The sequence below is a fragment of the Bos taurus genome, chromosome 13 (assembly GCF_002263795.3).
Source record: "Bos taurus isolate L1 Dominette 01449 registration number 42190680 breed Hereford chromosome 13, ARS-UCD2.0, whole genome shotgun sequence".
Classification (NCBI taxonomy): Eukaryota; Metazoa; Chordata; class Mammalia; order Artiodactyla; family Bovidae; genus Bos; species Bos taurus.
Genome location: NC_037340.1, coordinates 21,010,814 through 21,029,294, shown reverse-complemented (window position 1 = coordinate 21,029,294; position 18,481 = coordinate 21,010,814). Strand labels below are relative to the sequence as shown.

The following is an 18,481-nucleotide window of genomic DNA, read 5'->3' as shown; positions in this document are numbered from 1 at the left end:
AGCCAACACTCATATTTAATCTATTTTTTCTTTATTTGTCTGTGGAGTGAGGAGCACAGAGTAACAGTGCAACCTTTCCAGGCAAATCCCAGCTCTTCCCTCTGATTCCTCCTTAGAGAGCCTGCAGGAACACCTCAGTCATTTTCTAGAGGTTGAGTGCAGCCACAATAAAACAAAACACACAGCTAAATTAAGCTAAATGATAACAATACATTCAGAGAAGGAACTTCATCTTTAATCTTACAAAAGAGTGTGTGAAGATTTACTGTCAAGTAGACTGACTAGAATTTTAATGGTTAAAATGAGCATGTGTTGGTACAGGTACAGCTGAATTCCACAAGCGTCACCATTGGCTTAGTCCCAGTATATGGATTAATGACTTATATTATTTGTCAGGGTATTTTGAGACTCCTTCCTTTAATTTTTTTAAGCAACATGTGATAGTATTACCTCACATTAAGAAATATACTATACAGAAAGATATAAAGATAATCGTGTAATCACTCTGAACCCTTCTCAGGGCCTTTCAAATGACTATGTGTCTAGTTTTGTGGGGCCATTTTGGTCTGTTACTGAGTTCTTTATGTTAGCCTACTGATCTCTGTATTTATACCTCTGCTAATACCACATTATCTTGAATACCATTGCTATCATTAAATCTTAAAATTGGATAAAGTAAAAAAAAAACCATATACCTTGAGTATCATTTGAAAATCTAATGAGATTATTTCAATTATTGCATTCATGTCTTCATTTCTACCTTGTGTATTTCTGAATATCAAATTCTTATTTCACGCTAGATATCATATTATCAGGGTTTTTTTCACTTAAGTTACATTCATATTTTGTGGGAAATATTTTTTAAATATCTTTGAGAAATTTCAAATTTATACTGAAGTATAAAAAAATAGCATAATGAAATCCCATCTACACAAAATCCAACTTCAACAGTTTCAACCCATGGTTAGTCTCGTTTCTTCTAAATTAACACTCATACCCTCACTACCACTAGACTATTTGAAAGTAACCCAGAATACCAAATTACATGTTTATATGTTAAATATAGGTCAGTATATATGTCTACCATATTAGGACTATCATATTTCATAAATATATTACACAAAGATGAGTTATACTTCATTACAATCAAATATTTAGACAGTAGGAAATATATTTTATATTTATGTTAATATGGATATAAGTATATTTATTGGAGCATAAATATATATATATACACACACATATATGTATAAATGGGAATATCTACATTCCCAATTTTTTCAGGAAACGATTATACTCCATTATAAATGGAGAAGGAGAACTGCTGTCTGCTTTCAAATCAAACTCATGTGCATCTGATTCACAGCTTTCATCGTAAGCACAGGACAAGTCGGGTGAGAAGGAACTCTTAAGGCTCAGTAGTAAAATAAACATCTTTCTAAAGAACAACAAGAACATATGACAAATTTCTACTGCACTGTTATCTCCTTCCTCTTTTTACGTAATTGTTCTCTTTGTACGCCCTTATCTTTCATGATATTGGTTGTTTTTAAATGCTTGGTGATGCTTGGCTATCTATTTCAACTTTTGAATGAAGATATCTATATATTATAGATATCAGGAAAGATATATAGATATATCTTAGTATATAGATATCAGGAAAGAATATTCACTGCTGTAACCAGAACTGTTTTTCCCACAGAGTTGTCCTTGGATTGGAAGAATAAAGAGCAGGTGCTGGACAGGTGGACTGGGCACAAAGATGCACAGATGTCCCTAGGATGGGACAGTATTTCTCAACCTGGGATACACATTAGACTCCAGGAAAGTTCTTAAAAATCTTGCTGCCCAGGTCACAGCATTGACTGATTTTGTCAGAATCTTTGCGGGTGGACCCAGGTATTAATATTTTGTTTAAACTCTCCAGGTGGTTCTAATATTCAACCAAGTTTGAGAACCATCGTCCTTGGTTGTGAGGTGAAGGGTTGGCAGACAGGCAGATTGCCTGTTTGATTTTCTTTTATTCCTAGGCAGAGTTATCTTTCTTTATTTCCTCCTGAAAACTTAGGGTATGGATCCTGTATAATCCCCAATATAACCCTGCTTCTTTTTCAGGATGTAATTAAATTATGATAATCATTTTGCAGGCAGATGCCTGGCTTTCCTTAGATGACATTTCGCTAATTTTATTCTGTGAGCAAAAGCTACTCTTGTGAGCAGTTGTGTTTGGAAACCACGGTCCTGGGAAGGAAATACAAAAGGTGGTGCCAAGTTCCAATTCAACCAGGTGTTCTGCGTGCTGTTTCTCAGGGACTTTGAAGAATTCTTCACAACCTTTCCTGGTATTTGTATTAGTCAGCTCAAGCTGTGATAAATACCACAGACTGTGTGCTTCAACCACTGAAAGTCATCTCCTCACTGTTATAGAGTCTCAAAGTCCAAAATCCAGGTGCTGGCAGGGTTGGTTTCTCCTGAGGCCTTTCTCCATGGCCTGAAGACAGCCAGCTCCATTGTGAATTCTTGCAGGGCCTTTCCCCTGGGTAAGTGCCTCCTGGTGTGTCTTCCTCTTCTTATAAGGACATAAGTTCTTTGGATGCTGCTGCTGCTGCTGCTAAGTTGCTTCAGTCGTGTCTGACTCTGTGCGACCCCATAGATGGCAGCCCACCAGGCTCTCCCGTCCCTGAGATTCTCCAGGCAAGAACACTGGAGTGGGTTGCCATTTCCTTCTCCAATGCATGAAAGTGAAAAGTGAAAGTGAGGTTGCTCAGTCGTGTCCGACTCTTAGCGACCACATGGACTGCAGCCAACCAGGCTCCTCCGCCCATGGGATTTTCCGGGCAACAGTACTGGAGTGGGTTGCCATTGCCTTCTCCGGTTCTTTAGATGAAGGTCCCCCAATTCATGACATCACTTAACCTTTCAATTTCTTGAAAGGCCTTGTCTCCAATGCAGTCACATTGGGAGTGAAGGCTTCAACATCTGAATTTTGAAGTGGGGGGCACCATTCTGTCCAGGACAGTACTTTTGACTTTAATCTGAGAATATCTGTATAGTTTCCTTGGGAAGATCTACAGGGAACCATGTTCCCCTGGGCTGAGATTTATGCTGTTTTCACTTCACCCATTCTGATCCCATCTGTTTTTTTATTCCCTTCTGGAATACCTCAAACATTTCTGGTCGAAGGATGGGAATTTTCTAAAATGTGTGAAAAGTACAGTTATTATCTCTTTCTACATGTGTGTGTAGGTGTGCATGAGTGTGTGTGGATAAGATCAAAGTGAGTGGTCTGATGAACATGTGAGCGAGGGCTGGCTTTTGTATATAACACACCATTTCCCTGACCGAGCCTCAACTCTCCCTGCTCTATCAGAGACCACAGTGAGATGGCGACATAACTCATAAGAAAGAAAAGGTTAAGTGGCCCCAAATAAGGCCATTAAGAAGATTCAGGCAGAGCTGTACCTAAGGATAAAGCAAGACAGTGAAGGAAACAGCTTGGATGAAGCTCCAAACACCAGGGGTTCTGTTCTGAAGTGGGTGCTCAGTACACAGACTCAGAGAAGACCTTCAGCTCCTCTTGTTCTTCATCTCTGATGCAGGAATAATAATAGTATCTGTCCTGTCTGCCCAACAGGAAATACAGCTATCACCATCAAGCCTGTAGGGCTCTGTCAACTAACTACCAAGTTAAGTTCTGTTTGTTGAACACTTAAGGCTTTAAATTACTAACATACGCATTAGAGTGTTAGTATCACTAAGATTTTTTGCAGCTTTACTTTTTGACCTTGGGCTGTGAGTAGAGAATTGCATAACAGTAAGTGTGTGGATCATATAAGGAAATACACTCCATTTCAGTTATCTTCCAAACATTCACTTAATTCGGTTTCCAACACATTGTGTGTGGTATTTAGAAGGCACTCAGGAAAACTACACTGCATTCTTTAATCCTAAAAATTTGTAAAATACAGACAAACATAAATCTAGGTCACATGAGGCCTACATAAATACTCATTAAGGTCTATTCAATTATAAATTCTGGAAAGAATATAAAAATAGCAAAAGATGTGACTTTGGTATACCCTATCAGAGTTTATACTCTAATTGTAGAGAGAGTTGATTTATTATAACATTAAAAAGAAAATAAAGTTATGAGGGAAGGGAAAAAAGAGACAGCAGCCTTCTGCATTTTGCCTCTGTTAATTTATGTCATGCAAATGTCATTCTTGCCATTAAAACTCGTATATACTCAGTCCAAACACTATTCATGTGCAGACTGGAGAGTAGATTAATGCTTGCAGTTTCTCTCTACAACTTTGGTGATGGCCCCAAAAAGACTCATAAATAGGCCTGTGATGGACATTGAGAATGCCCTCCTTATGTATCTAATTCTTCATCTTGGTAACAACAAGTGAAAAGATCCATAAATGCAGCTTTAATTAACAGCAAGGTTGTGATGCTTCGAAAAAGACCGTGGGTTCTTTGAATCTGTTGGCCTTCTCATAAAGAATTTTGTTTTTCCCAGAGGGTCAACATTAATTAATGTCCTTACAATCTATTTAGCAGCCCATTGTCTCAGTGATGCCTAAACAAGTTGAGTGAGCTGTAGTGGTGTAGCCTGGGTGATATAATCAGGCCACTTTGAAAAGAGCACTCCGTAAAAATAAACTGTCTCACACAGTAATTAACAGGGAGGATAATAAAGTATTCTGTCCACATGATTTCTTTTCCTTATCTGTGAACAACATGACTTGTATACCATATTGCATAAAGAACCAGACGGAAGACTTTTCATGTGGTCTTTAATGAACTCACACTAGCTATAAAAGTTAAAAAAAAAAAGAAAATAAAAATAACCATTAATATTCTTTAAATTACATTAAAAAGGATCAATAGATCACTCATGTTTGTCTTTTGGGACAATGCATGGAAGCTTTCTCATGTCCATTGATTATACTTCTTTTTCTCTAAACTATTATATTGTGCTATATTTCCTAAAGGAAATCAGTCCTGAATATTCATTGGGAGGACTTATGCTGAAACTGAAACTCCAATACTTTAGCCACCTGATGCAAAGCACTGACTCCTTGGAAAAGACCCTGATGCTGGGAAAGATTGAAGGCAGGAGGAAAAGGGGATGAAAGAGGATGAGATGGTTGAAGGGCATCACCAACTTGATGGACATGAATCTGAGCAAGCTCTGGGAGTCAATGATGGACAGGGAAGCCTGCATGCTGCAGTCCATGGAGTCACAAAGAGTTGGACACAACTGAGCAACTGAACTGAACTGATTATATTATATTGTATTATATATTATATTATAGGTTAACTATTATATTTCTTCTTGTTGTTTATTTGCTAAGTGTTGTTTGACTCATTTGCAATCCCATGGATTGTAGCCCACTAGGCTCTTCTGTTTGTGGGATTTCCCATGCAAGAATACTGGACTGGGTGGCTATTTCCTACTCCAAGGGATCTTCCCAATCCAGGGATCAAAGCTCATCTCCTGTACTGGCAGGTGGTTTCCTTATTACTCAGCCACCAGGGTAGCCCATTATACTTTTACATTTTCCCTAAACTGAGCCTACAATAATTTGTCCCACTAGTAATATTATACAAGCAGACATGCTCTGTAGTTTTCAAATACTGTCTTAAGATGAGGAAAGACTGCTACAGACGTTATCTAAAGAACTCATTAAAAAGAATACATTTGAATCAGTTCTAATTAGGTGGATGAAACTGGAGCCTATTATACAGAGTGAAGTAAGCCAGAAGGAAAAACATAAATACAGTATACTAACGCATATATATGGAATTTAGAAAGATGGTAACAATAACCCGGTGTACGAGACAGCAAAAGAGACACTGATGTATAGAACAGTCTTATGGACTCTGTGGGAGAGGGAGAGGGTGGGAAGATTTGGGAGAATGGCAATGAAACATGTAAAATATCATGTAGGAAACGAGTTGCCAGTCCAGGTTCGATGCATGATGCTGGATGCTGGGGGCTGGTGCACTGGGACGGCCCAGAGGGATGGTATGGGGAGGGAGGAGGGAGGAGGGTTCGGGATGGGGAGCACATGTATACCTGTGGCGGATTCATTTTGATATTTGGCAAAACTAATACAATTATGTAAAGTTTAAAAATAAAATAAAATTAGAGAAAAAAAAAAAAAAACTCATGGGCATTAGTTACCTAAATGTTACTCTCTGGATCTTGTGTGAAGTCGCTCAGTAGTGTCTGACTCTTTGCAACCCAGTGAACTGTAGCCTATCAGGCTCCTCCGGCCATGGGATTTTCCAGACAAGAGTACTGGGGTGGGTTGCCATTTCCTTCTCCAGGGGATCTTCCCAACTCAGGGATCAAACCCAGGTCTCCCACATTGTAGGCAGACGTTTTACTGTCTGAGCCACCAGGGAAGTCCCCTCTGGATCTTAGTAGCAAATAAATATCAGTTTATTTCTCTTAATTTCTCAAGGAAGAGAAACTAATATTTATCTTCAGAGACTATCAGAAAAGGTTAAAAGAAAAAAGTTCCATCTAAATGCATATTGACTGTTGTGATGTTTGTTATACTGAAAATGTTAGGAAATAATTTAAGAATTTACTGTTAGATAATTTTATAAATCATGATATACATATCCACAAGTAGAATACTATGATATAATTACAATTATGTTATTAAATGTACTGCATAAGATAAATTTGTTCACAGTATGGTTTTTTTAAAATTACTTTATTTTTGTTGGCCAATGTGTACATTAAGAAAGAATGGCAGGAGACACAGATATGAAGCTTAAAAGTAGTTATACTACTCTATTGGAATGACTAGAGTTTTCTTTTTTCTGCTTATTTAAAATGTTTTAGAAAAAAAAATGTATTTCCAGTCATGTAAAATTCAAGAAAAGAATTCTTGAAGAAAAAAATTTTAAATATTAAGGATGAAATGCATTAGTTTAGGTTTTTTTAAGAAGTAAAACTTAAAAATATCCACCACATTTTCCACAAACATATAATTGGGCTGCTATCATGTATGCTGGCATTTCTTTTGAGGTGTCATTCCTGGTTTCAATTATTCTTTTTGTTTTTGGATTTATTTCTCCTCTCCTCTACTTCAACTCTGTCACCCATTTACATAATTCATGTTAATAAACGAATGTATATCCCTTCTCATCTTCTTTTCCATGTTCACAGTGTTATTCTAGAAATGTTTACATTTGGAGTTAAATGTATGCACAGATAAGAGGGCGGCAGTCATTGTTGTTTTAGGAATATTAGATCACTTCGCATGATCATTTTGCATGCTATCTCCTTTAAGAGTATCTTTTGGAAATCCTTACAAGTCTAGTGTATGGCACTACGTTCTTTTCAGTGGCTGCGTGATACTGTGGATTGAATCAATTACCTCGGCTATTCCTCTAGATTTTTGACAAGGGACGATTTTGGCCCCTTGGTGGTAGTTGTCAATTTCTAAAGATATTTTGAGCTTTCAACACTGGAGAGAGGAGTGATGCTGGTATTAGCTGGAAGAGGCCAGGGATACTGCCAAACATCACGGAGTGTACAGGGAAGCTCCACCGCAATTAATTAGATTGCCAAAACACTCACCAAGCATACTCTGACCTCAGTGTGTTTGGCACTGGCTATTCTTCAGGCTAGAACACCCTCTCCTTTGGTCCCTACCTGTATCACTCTCTCTCGCTTCTGTCAAGTCATTTTTCAAATGGCATTTTCTCAATGCAGCCTATTTTGACCAGTTTATTTAAATTACAACCCTCCCCCAATCCATCCACTAGCCTTCAGGAACCTACTTCCTCTCTTCTTTCTTTCTCTAACTGACCATATAACTTTTTTACTTATATGTTTATTTATTATTGTTTCCCCTTTCTAGAATACAAACTCCACTGTGGTGATGATTTTTGTCTGTTTCATCCTCTTAATGTTTCCCCAGGTCCTAGAATGGTGCTTGGCATTTAATAAATGGATAAATAAATGAACAAGTGAATGATTAATGATTGTATGAATGATGCATACTCATGTTGAAAGTGAAAGCCACTCAGCTGTATTTGACTCTTTGTGATCCCATGGACTGTAGCCCACCAGGCTCCTCGATCCATGGAATACTCCAGGTAAGAGTACTGGAGTGGGTAGCATTCCGTTCTCCAGAGGATCTTCCCAAACCAGGGATGGAACGCTGGTCTCTGGCATGAAGATTTTTTACCATCTGGACCACCAGGGAAGCCCCATGTTCATGTTACTTCCCATTTTTTCAACCTCAAACAATGTTGAAGTAAGTATCCTTACATACATATGCTTACATAATGGTCTTTATATTTCTACATGGACAGAATGCTTCCCCAAATGGAAAACTTCCCACAACCATGAATGAGTGTCTTTCCCCCTCTTTTCCTAATTCCATCACTCAGTCATCTGTGAGTAGCTTCTGAAAATCCTTTCCCATCTTATTAATTTGCATTTTTCTGATGAGTTGCAAACTTGTGCATCATTTAATATATTTGTTGATTATTTGAATTTGTTCATCTGTGAATTGGTTATGCAAATCTTCCCTTGTTGGTAAAACTGCCATTTCTAATAAGTCTATAAGAGTTACCTACCTATGTACTTGCAATATGTAAAGAAAAGAATTTTTAAATCTATTATATGCCTGTTGATTTTGTTTATGAAATTTTTAGACCATAATTATAATTTTATATCTTTAAATACATGTGATTTATTTATTGTAGCTTTTGGAAGGTAGATAGTTCTTTAAATTGCATATAGCTTACCCTATGTTTTCTTGCAAGAATTTTATTATTTTAACTTGTTATATTTATATCATTAATCCATTTAGAATATATGGCTGTATATGAAATATTCAGAAGAAAAACTAGAATTTCATTTAATTTCCTTCCATGCAGATAACTAGCCATGCCAACATCACACTAAATAATACATCTTTTTCCCAGTGAATTAACCTTTGTTATATACTAAACTCTTCTAATTATTTACCCAAATGCCTTAATTCTCTATCCTGTTCCACTACCCCATCACCTGGTATATACTAATCTCATCTGTTTTTTAAGGAAATAAAAACTTGATGAAAGGCAGAGGAAATACAACTTGACAGGTCAAAAGGAATAGAAATATTCAACCTGAGGCTGAATTAGGAAATAGCTTTAAACAAAAACGCACATCCAAGCTGTAATTGAAATCATGATATTTTCAATCTGCCTGGAATATATAAATAACAAAAATACTGTTCTCATTTATTGGACATAGAATGGCTGAGCCAATCTTGAACACCCTTTCTATGAAAAATTATTTTAATTCCATGTAATCTTGTTCTTTTTCATTGAGCCTATGCTTCAATTATTTTGGGGAATGTTGTATTAATTAGAGTTCTCCAGAGAAACATAGCCAACAGGATATGTGTAAACATAGAAAGGCATTTATTAAAGTAACTGGCTCGTGTAATTATGGAGGCTGGCAAGCCCCATATTTGCAGAAAGAAAGCCAACAGGGCAGTGGAAGTCCAAAGGCAGTCTGTTGGTGAGTTATCTTTTGCTCAGAGAGGCTGGTCTTTTTTGTTCTATTCAGGTGTTCAACTGATTGGGTGAGGCCCACCCACTATATGGCGTGTAATCTGCTCCAAGTTCACCAATTTAAATGTTAACCTCATCCCAAAATACCCTCCAAGATGATACATAAAATTAATCATCACAATAGTTAAGATGATTTTTTTTTACCTCAAAGAAAAGCTAGATTTTATCCCTAAGAATAGTTTTGTCCCTAAGAAAATTTATCACTGAAAAAAGTTATTTTTAATTCCTAAGAAAGTTTGACTCCTAAGAAAAGAAAAGTGTTAAGCATCAGGCAAAATTTCACGTTAAAAGCAAACAAGAATACAAGTTTACTTCCTGACTCTATCACTTGTAAAATCATTTCAGATCACCTCATTCTCATACCACCGGCAGGAAGCAAAACTTGTTGAGTTCATTGATGCTTATTCCTTCTATCATCACTTACCTTTTAAATCACTGCCTCTGCACTTTAGAAGGTCTGGAATGAAGCTGATGGCCATCTTGCTATCACTGTGGTAGCATGCCAACTACATTCTTTTGTCTACTGCATGCATTAATTTGAACATCCCCTACTTGTCCTTGCACCAATTAAGAAATTTTAAGGCCATCTTTATTGCTGTTATTTAGTTGCTAATTCGTGTCTGACTCTTTTTGCAATCCCATGGATTGTAGCCCAACAGGCTCCACTCTCCATGGGACTTCCCAGGCAAGAATACTGGAGTGGGTTGTCATTTCCTTCTCTAGGGGATCTTCAAAACCCAGGGATTGAACCCATATCTTCAGCATTGGTAGGTGGATTCTTTACCATTGAGCCACCAGAGAAGCCCTGGGCCTTTAGGGTACCATAAGTAAAATCTGAGTTTCTTAAAATATGAGTCATGGATTTCTTTGTTGTAGCAATATCAGTTCTACATCTGTTAAATAATTCAGGGGATAACCGGAAGGAACTAACTCTCTTTTCATAAAGGGTACTGAGTTCTATCTCCACAAAGACACAAGGAAGGCACTCTGATGTTCAGTTAAAGCAGATTACCACCCAGTGGACTCTTTGGCCTGGCTATCTCTCCTAGATTTACCTGGTGTGTGATCAGGGTCTGGACTCAATGCTTCTGTAGGAATTCCACTGCCAATGGCCCAATCCAAGTCATCTTGAGAATCTTGAGTAAGATGGCAAGTTGTGGTCCAGTTTCCTGAAGTTGTTTCAAAACTGCAGCTTCCTGCTGTGCCTGTATATTGGCCTAAGGAAACAAAAATATTAATGGAGTGTTCTGGAAATGTATGTCACACTTGATATTACACTTCATTTGTGATGGTTTAAAATTATTATGTGCATATTATATTATTTAAAATTTTAAAGAATCATGGCATTTGTGTTCATTGGATATATCAGTTGTACACTGAAGGTTTTTTTTTTATCACAGAATCTAGAAGTGCATGAATACTGTCATTTAGCCGATAAGGATTTACATGAATTGACTAGTAACATTTAAAATGATAGATAAAACTGTATCTATACATGAAGAATGAATATAACATTATGATAGTGCAGATAATTCAGGTCAAATAATTCAATATTTCCAGTTGTCTGGATGATTAATTTAGTCCCTCTGTCCACTGTAGTGCTTGAACAGCAAGGACCATTAGAGAGGAAAAGTCAATAATTAAAGAAAAGTTGCCTTTGGGAGAAGTAGTAAACAATGCAGGATGCAAACCCTCTCTGCTACCATACCCATCATCCACATAAACATTTAAGAGCCAGTCACTAAATAATGAAAGAAGTTCTCTTCTAAAAGTGTTGACTGATAACTCATTAAAATATTAAGTTGTTCACAATGACAAAAATTACTAGATAATAACTGCTTGTCTACTAGTCATCTGTGAAAAGTGCCATCATAACACCCTGATATCTGCTTTCATTTTTCTTTAATTTTCTTTTTGCATAGCAGTTATTATTTTTGAACATTCACTGTAAAAGCTGTGTTACAGAGACAGAATGAATTATTGGATGGTTTAATCAGTATGAATCAACTGAGATTGTCATTGACTATTTTTGCTTTTTTGAAAGATGAAATTTGTATTATTTTAACACTTCTTCTCCAGGTGGTTTCTCATTCCAAACTTTTTCTTAACATAAAACTATTATGAGCATGTATAGATACATTGTCACAAGAAAACTTGCTGTTAACATGGATGCCAGACATTAGGTATTCAAAGCTTTACTATTTTTATAGAAACCTTTCTGAATCTCTGAGAGTATTTTCATAAAATATCAGCCTTTTACTTCTCTGGCATGATTGCATCTTATTTCTATAAACTAGAATCATTTTTAATTATGTACATTTCTTTCATTCATTCTCCATGACTTATGATCCATTGGTTTTTACATGTTTATTTATGGGCTCTGTATATCCTTTTTATGTTTACATGCCAGGATTATGTGATATAAATAGATCTATATCATACTTACGCAATATGGATAAAAGTGAGGAATTTGTTTCTCCAAGTGTTTAGCTAACCAACTGCAAACATCCAGAATCTCCCAAGGTTACAGAAAAGACAGCCATTGTGTGTTTATTAGAATGAAGTCACATACAGGTTCTACTGTATTTCTGTAACAGTGATTATTCTACATCCTTTTTTTATTCTCTGTGATCACCCTTGCCCTAATTCTTCTACTCTATTTAATATTAAACTTCTTATTTGACTCTCAAGATATCTACATAATCAGGATTTATTCTGCTACATTTCAGCTTCTCTAACTCAAATTACGTCACTTTTACTTTTCCGTTTTCTAGGGCTAATCTTGCTAATCAACTGTTTACCAAGCACTGCTATTAGCATTCCAAGGCTTCATTTATTTCAAGGTTATACAAAGTTTCCACATCTCTCAAACACACATTCTCTACTAATTCCTTTCTCACCTTGCAGAGGTAGCTAGGGTGCACCTCATGTTAAAAAAAAAAAATCACATAAAATTTGAAAGTCTCACTGTGTATACCTTCATTCATTCTTTCCCATGGCTTTCATACTTTTGTGCAAATGATCTACAAATCCACAGACACAATAAAATGCAGGTGTTTTTCTACAAATGTTTGTTGAATATTCTACTTGGAATATGCAATTGTCATCTCAAAGCCAACAATCCTAAAATGAACTCATCATTGATCCCTCCAAATGGGTTCTTCTCTGAGATTGATTTATATCATAGTATGAATCTTCTCTTTCTAAAGATTCAAACTTTGAAGTTATCTTTTGATTTTGCATTCTTATTTACATATCTAATCTACCAACATCTGTGTAATCTCCCTTCAAGAATTTGTTTAATTCACTCCTCTTTTGCAGCCCCATAGTCCCTGTTCTAGTTCCATCGGTTTAAGCTGCCGAGTTAAGAAGCCTCTTTCTTTACTGTAACCTTCATTCTATCAACCTTATAAACTCAAACTCCATCAATCATTTTTCAGACTTCTGTTATTTCTCTTGCTCAAAATATTCAGGTGTTCACATTATTTGAAAATGCCCTCAAGACTTCTAGTCCTGAGTACAATAACCTTTCTGTTGATGCAATTTTTTTAAGGCTGAAATCTCTCTTGTCTTCAAACTGTCTCTACAAATTTTTCAGTAAATTATCTTGAATACAATTGACATTTTTTTCAACTTTTATGTTAAACTACTCTCATTTTTTGCATATTTTCTCTAGCAATTGGCTGCTACTTGTCAGTCCTTCCTTTTCTCTCTTGTTCAGGACATAACTGCAATTTTATTAAGAGTGAAGAACTGAAGTTTTATGAAGAGTGTCTGAAGAGTCAAAAGTGTCTAAAGAGTCAAACAGCTGCTATCATAGCTCCAGAGGTGTCTCACAGTTTATCTAAGCAATCAGGATGCAATGTTCAAATTTCCCTTGTCTTCACTGGTTTAAGACAGTCTTGGGATACATTTCTGACAATGAGACTTACTAGGAAAAAGACACCTAGGAAAATGTTTCTTTATTTTTAAAAACAAGTCAAAAGGAAGAAAATCTATCTGTCCTTTCTCAGGATATCATTGCAAAGACGTGTAAGGGGAGCTGACTTTATAAGACCATTCATTATCTGAAGAAGGCAGAACTTAAAGAATTATGGAGGGCATATAGTTCTATAGTTTTGATGACAAAAGCTACTAAATTAACCAACTCTAAATTGCTTTTGGACTTCTTGCCATTTGAGAAAATACATTTTCCTTATTGTCTGTATAAGAGATGCATTTAGTTTCAAGTACTGAAAGCCCAAATAATAGCGTAAATAGACAAGAATTGATTTATCTCAATTAACAATAGGTCAGGAAGGTGTCAGTATAAGGTTGGCATCCTGTTGTTGTTCAGTCACTAAGTCACATCTGACTCTTTGTGACCCCATGAACAGCAGCACACTAGGCTCTCCTGCCCTTCACTTATCTCCCAGTGTTCGCTTAAACTCATGTCCATTGAGTCGGTGATGCTATGTAACCATCTTATCCTCTGCTGCCCCCTTTCCTTTTGCCGTCAGTCTCTCCCAGGATCAGGCCTTTTCCAATGAGTAAGCTCTTTGCATCAGGTGGCCAAAGTATTGGGGCACTATGGTTGTAGTTCCAACGTCCAGGGTGAAGCACACATTTTCCATCCTTCCTTACTGTCATCTTGTCATCCTCATGCTCCTTCACGGTTGCAAGATGCTGCTGTACTTCCCAGAGCCACAGATATTCACGGCATTGAAAGCAATGCGAAGAGGAAAGAAGAGAAAAGCTTTTTGCCCATTCTGTCGCTTTTTATTTTTGAAAGTGATACTTTCTCCCAGTTCCCATGTATATCTCATGGGCCTCTAGTGGCTACAAAGAAGCTGCAGAAGATAGTATCTGTGGCTGGTTATAATGCTGCCCCAAGTAAAACTGGAGTTCTGTTTTTTAACAAAAACATGGATAGGCAAGTAGCAGGGATTGCTCTGCAGTCTAAACCTGTCAAGTTTCAAATTTCTCTACAAGTGTATTAACTTACCTTAATTGCTCCATTCCATCTAGCAAAAATACTTTTCCTTGAAAGTCCAACCTAGGTCCTATCTTTCTCTTTCCACATCATGTCAGTTCTCGGGTAGTGGGGGTGTTTTACAACAGTAATTATAGTTGTTACTATTTAAATACTTAGCAACTTATTACTTCCTGGTTTTGCATTGTCACCCTAATTGTTATTTACCACTGCAGCCTGGTGTGCTACAGTCCTTGGGGTTGCAGAGTCAAATACAACTCAGTGACCTGAACAATAATAATCACTGAATTATTATAAACATTTCCAGGTGATTAGGTATTATTATTAACTGCATCACATAAACCATAATGATTGCACACTAATTATTGAATGATAGATGATATGAACAATTTGAAATATTTCTTGATGATTAATACATATCAATATTTTTGAAATGGCTATGGCTTTAGAAAAAATAATTTCCAAATTGTGAACTTTGTCATGATTCCTTGAATGGCTTCAAAGCATTACTAACACTCTTAAACAACTGGCATTTTTCCATTGGTACAATATTCAGCCATATGGTTGAATGGTCAGTACAAACATTAATCACCTCACTTATATTAAAGAGATGGCTCCATCATTAATTATTGTTAATTCTCACATCCATGTAGCCACCTGATTTTGCAACACCAAAATATATAACATGGGCTGCTCTGGTGGTTCACTTGGTAACGAGTCTGCTTGTAAGGCGGAAGAACCAGGTTCTACCCCTGGATAGGGAAGATCCCCTGAAGAAGGGCATGGCAATTCACTCAAGTATTCCTGCCTGGAGAAATTCATGGACAGAGGGGCCTGGTTGGCTACAGTCCTTGGGATCACAAAGAGCTGGACACGACTAGAATGACTAACACAACAATATATAACATAGAACTATTAAATAATTTCTCCTCATTGTGACATGACTTCTTGGAAAGTTGCATTCAAAAGAATTTTGGAGAGTCTGGGTACAGTGGGAAAGACTGTTGATAATGATGCTCATCACTGTAAAAGACAGGAGAGAAAGTAGCCCTCCCATTCTCTGCCTCCCTAGCCTAGAATATGAAGCACTCTTAACACATGTTTCAGGTAATATCTTCCTTCCACACACACACAAAAAAAGGACATCTTTTCTAATGTAACTGTTTCTTTTAAAAAGAATTGTTCTCCTTTCCTATCAACTATGCATTTTTGCAACAAGAGGTAGAGATGCAAAAGAAAAATTTATCTTTGCTCATAACCTACAGTCAAAATTTAGTCATAAGGAATAGCTGCATTTATTGTCTGCTGAGTATAAGGGATATGTAAATAAGGTATTCACAATGACTGACAAATTTCAAGAGAATATAAAAACAACAGTACGAAAGAAGCTAACATTAATCTTCAAAGACTGAACAAATATATCCTTTACATTATTTCATTTAATTCTCAAAGCACTCTGGATGCTATTATATCTTCTGTATAGATAAGAAAAGTGAGTCTCTAAGAATTTAAATAATTGCCCAAGAAATGATGCTCAAAGTAAAAACGAAGACTTCAGTTTAATAATCTCAAAGGTCAATTCTTTCCTTATTTCTTCAAAGGTCACTTTGAAAATGTTCCATTATCCACAGTAGATTCTCTGCCTGCAGGAATCCAGTGCTGATGTCTCTGCTACATCCAAAAGATCAGCAATATAAAATACTGAGGGAGTCAATCTGAAGCATCAGTGTTAGTTGCTCAGTCGTGTCCGACTCTTTGTGACCCCATGGACTGTAGCCTACCAGGCTCATCTGTCCAAGGTATTCTCCAGGCAAGAATACTGGACTGAGTTGCCATGCCCTTCTTCAGGGGATCTTCCCAACCTAGGGATTGAACTCGGGTCTCCTGCATTGCAGGCAGATTCTTTACCGTGTGAGCCACAGGGAAGCCTTTGCAGAATCAATAAAGTCACCTGAATATCCTTGTGTGCTTTGCAATGTTCCTCTTGGATATGAACAAAATCTATCAAGATGTTTTAAGAAAAGTACTATTCACTTCTCAACATATTGCTTTTAGTTTAATGAATTCAAATATTTCCTGCTGCTGTCCATCAAAGTCATGGGTAACACTAACAGACATGGTATGTAACGGACTTCAGTTTTTGAACATCAAAAATGCCTCTGTGTGTTTTACATCAGTACCTCAAACAGCTGTGGGAAAGATAAAAATCCTGTAAGGTTCTCTGAGAGGAAAAATAAATGAAACAAAAAAGCATAGGCAGCATTCACACCTGAAAAACTTTCTACTTGAAACTCTTTCTAATGTTTTAAAGTCTATTTTTATAATTCATCTACAGATGTACACACGCACACACATCATTCTTCATATGTACCCCCCAAATAACTGGTGGTAACTTTATTCCTGACAGTACCTGTTACATATAAAGAAAATAACCTAGGGATATTTTCATTTACAAACTTTTTAAAAAGCAAAGAACTTCATACTTTAATATATTTTCACCTCTAATTGTTTTTCCACAGTAGAAAGTCAATTTCTGAAACCTAATACAATGTCTTATTAATTTTCATATACCCAATATGTGAACCATGAACTTCCAAATGTTCAAGCTGGTTTTAGAAAAGGCAGAGGAACCAGAGATCAAATTGCCAACATCCGCTGGATCATTGGAAAAGCAAGAGAGTTTCAGAAAAACAACTATTTCTGCTTTACTGACTATGCCAAAGCCTTTGACTTTGGCATCATAGTAAACTGTGGATCACAGTAAACTGTGGAAAATTCTGAAAGAGATGGCAATACCAGACCACCTGACCTGCCTCTTGAGAAACCTGTATGCAGGTCAAGAAACAACAGTTAGAACTGGACATGGAACAACAGACTGGTTCCAAATAGGAAAAGGAGTATGTCAAGGCTATATATTGTCACCCTGCTTATTTAACTTCTACGCAGAGTACATCATGAGAAACACTGGGCTGGAGGAAGCACAAGCTGGAATCAAGATTGCCGGGAGAAATATCAATAACCTCAGACATGCAGATAACACCACCCTTATGGCAGAAAGTGAAGAAGAACTAAAGAGCCTCTTGATGAAAGTGAAAGAGGAGAGTCAAAAAGTTGGCTTAAAGCTCAACATTCAGAAAATGAAGATCATGGCATCCGGTCCCATCACTTCATGGGAAATAGATGGGGAAACAGTGGAAACAGTGGCTGATTTTATTTTGGGGGGCTCCAAAATCACTGCAGATGGTGACTGCAGCCATGAAATTAAAAGATGCTTACTCCTTAGAAGGAAATTTATGACCAACCTAGACAGCATATTAAAAAGCAGAGACATTACTCTGCCAACAAAGTAGCCATCTAGTCAAGGCTATGGTTTTTCCAGTAGTCATGTACGGATGTGAGAGTTGGACTATAAAGAAAGCCGAGTGCTGAAGAATTCATGCTTTTGAACTGTGGTGTTGGAGAAGACTCTTGAGAGTCCCTTGGACTGCAAGGAGATCCAACCAGACCATCCTAAAGGAAATCAGTCCTGGGAGTTCATTGGAAGGACTGATGTTGAAGCTCAAACTGCAATACTTTGGCCACCTGATGTGAAGAACTGATTCATTTGAAAAGACCCTGATGCTGGGAAAGATTGAAAGCAGGAGGAGAAGGGGACGACAGAGGATGAAATGGTTGGATGGCATCACCAACTCAGTGGACATGAGTTTGAGTAAACTCTGGGAGTTGGTGATGGACAGGGAGGCCTGGCGTGCTGCAGTCCATGGGGTCACAAACAGTTGGACACGACTGGGCAACTGAACTGAACTGAAGTGTTTAGAAGGTGGTTCTTAATCCAATTTAGGAATAGGAATAAATGGAAGAGTTTAATTTTTATATAAACATTTTCAATATATATTTTTACATGAGAGA

General features: G+C 37.0%; 1 protein-coding gene across 3 annotated transcripts in view; it reads right to left on the bottom strand.

The window, feature by feature from the left end:
• MALRD1 (MAM and LDL receptor class A domain containing 1) overlaps nucleotides 1–18,481 on the bottom strand; it is a 554,066-nt gene that overhangs the window by 172,940 nt on the left and 362,645 nt on the right. For all 3 annotated transcript variants that reach the window (XM_015474019.3, XM_015474018.3, XM_010811194.3), the window contains exon 32: nucleotides 10,656–10,817. In XM_015474019.3, coding sequence (XP_015329505.1) covers nucleotides 10,656–10,817 — 162 coding nt within the window. The remainder of the gene's footprint in view (nucleotides 1–10,655; nucleotides 10,818–18,481) is intronic.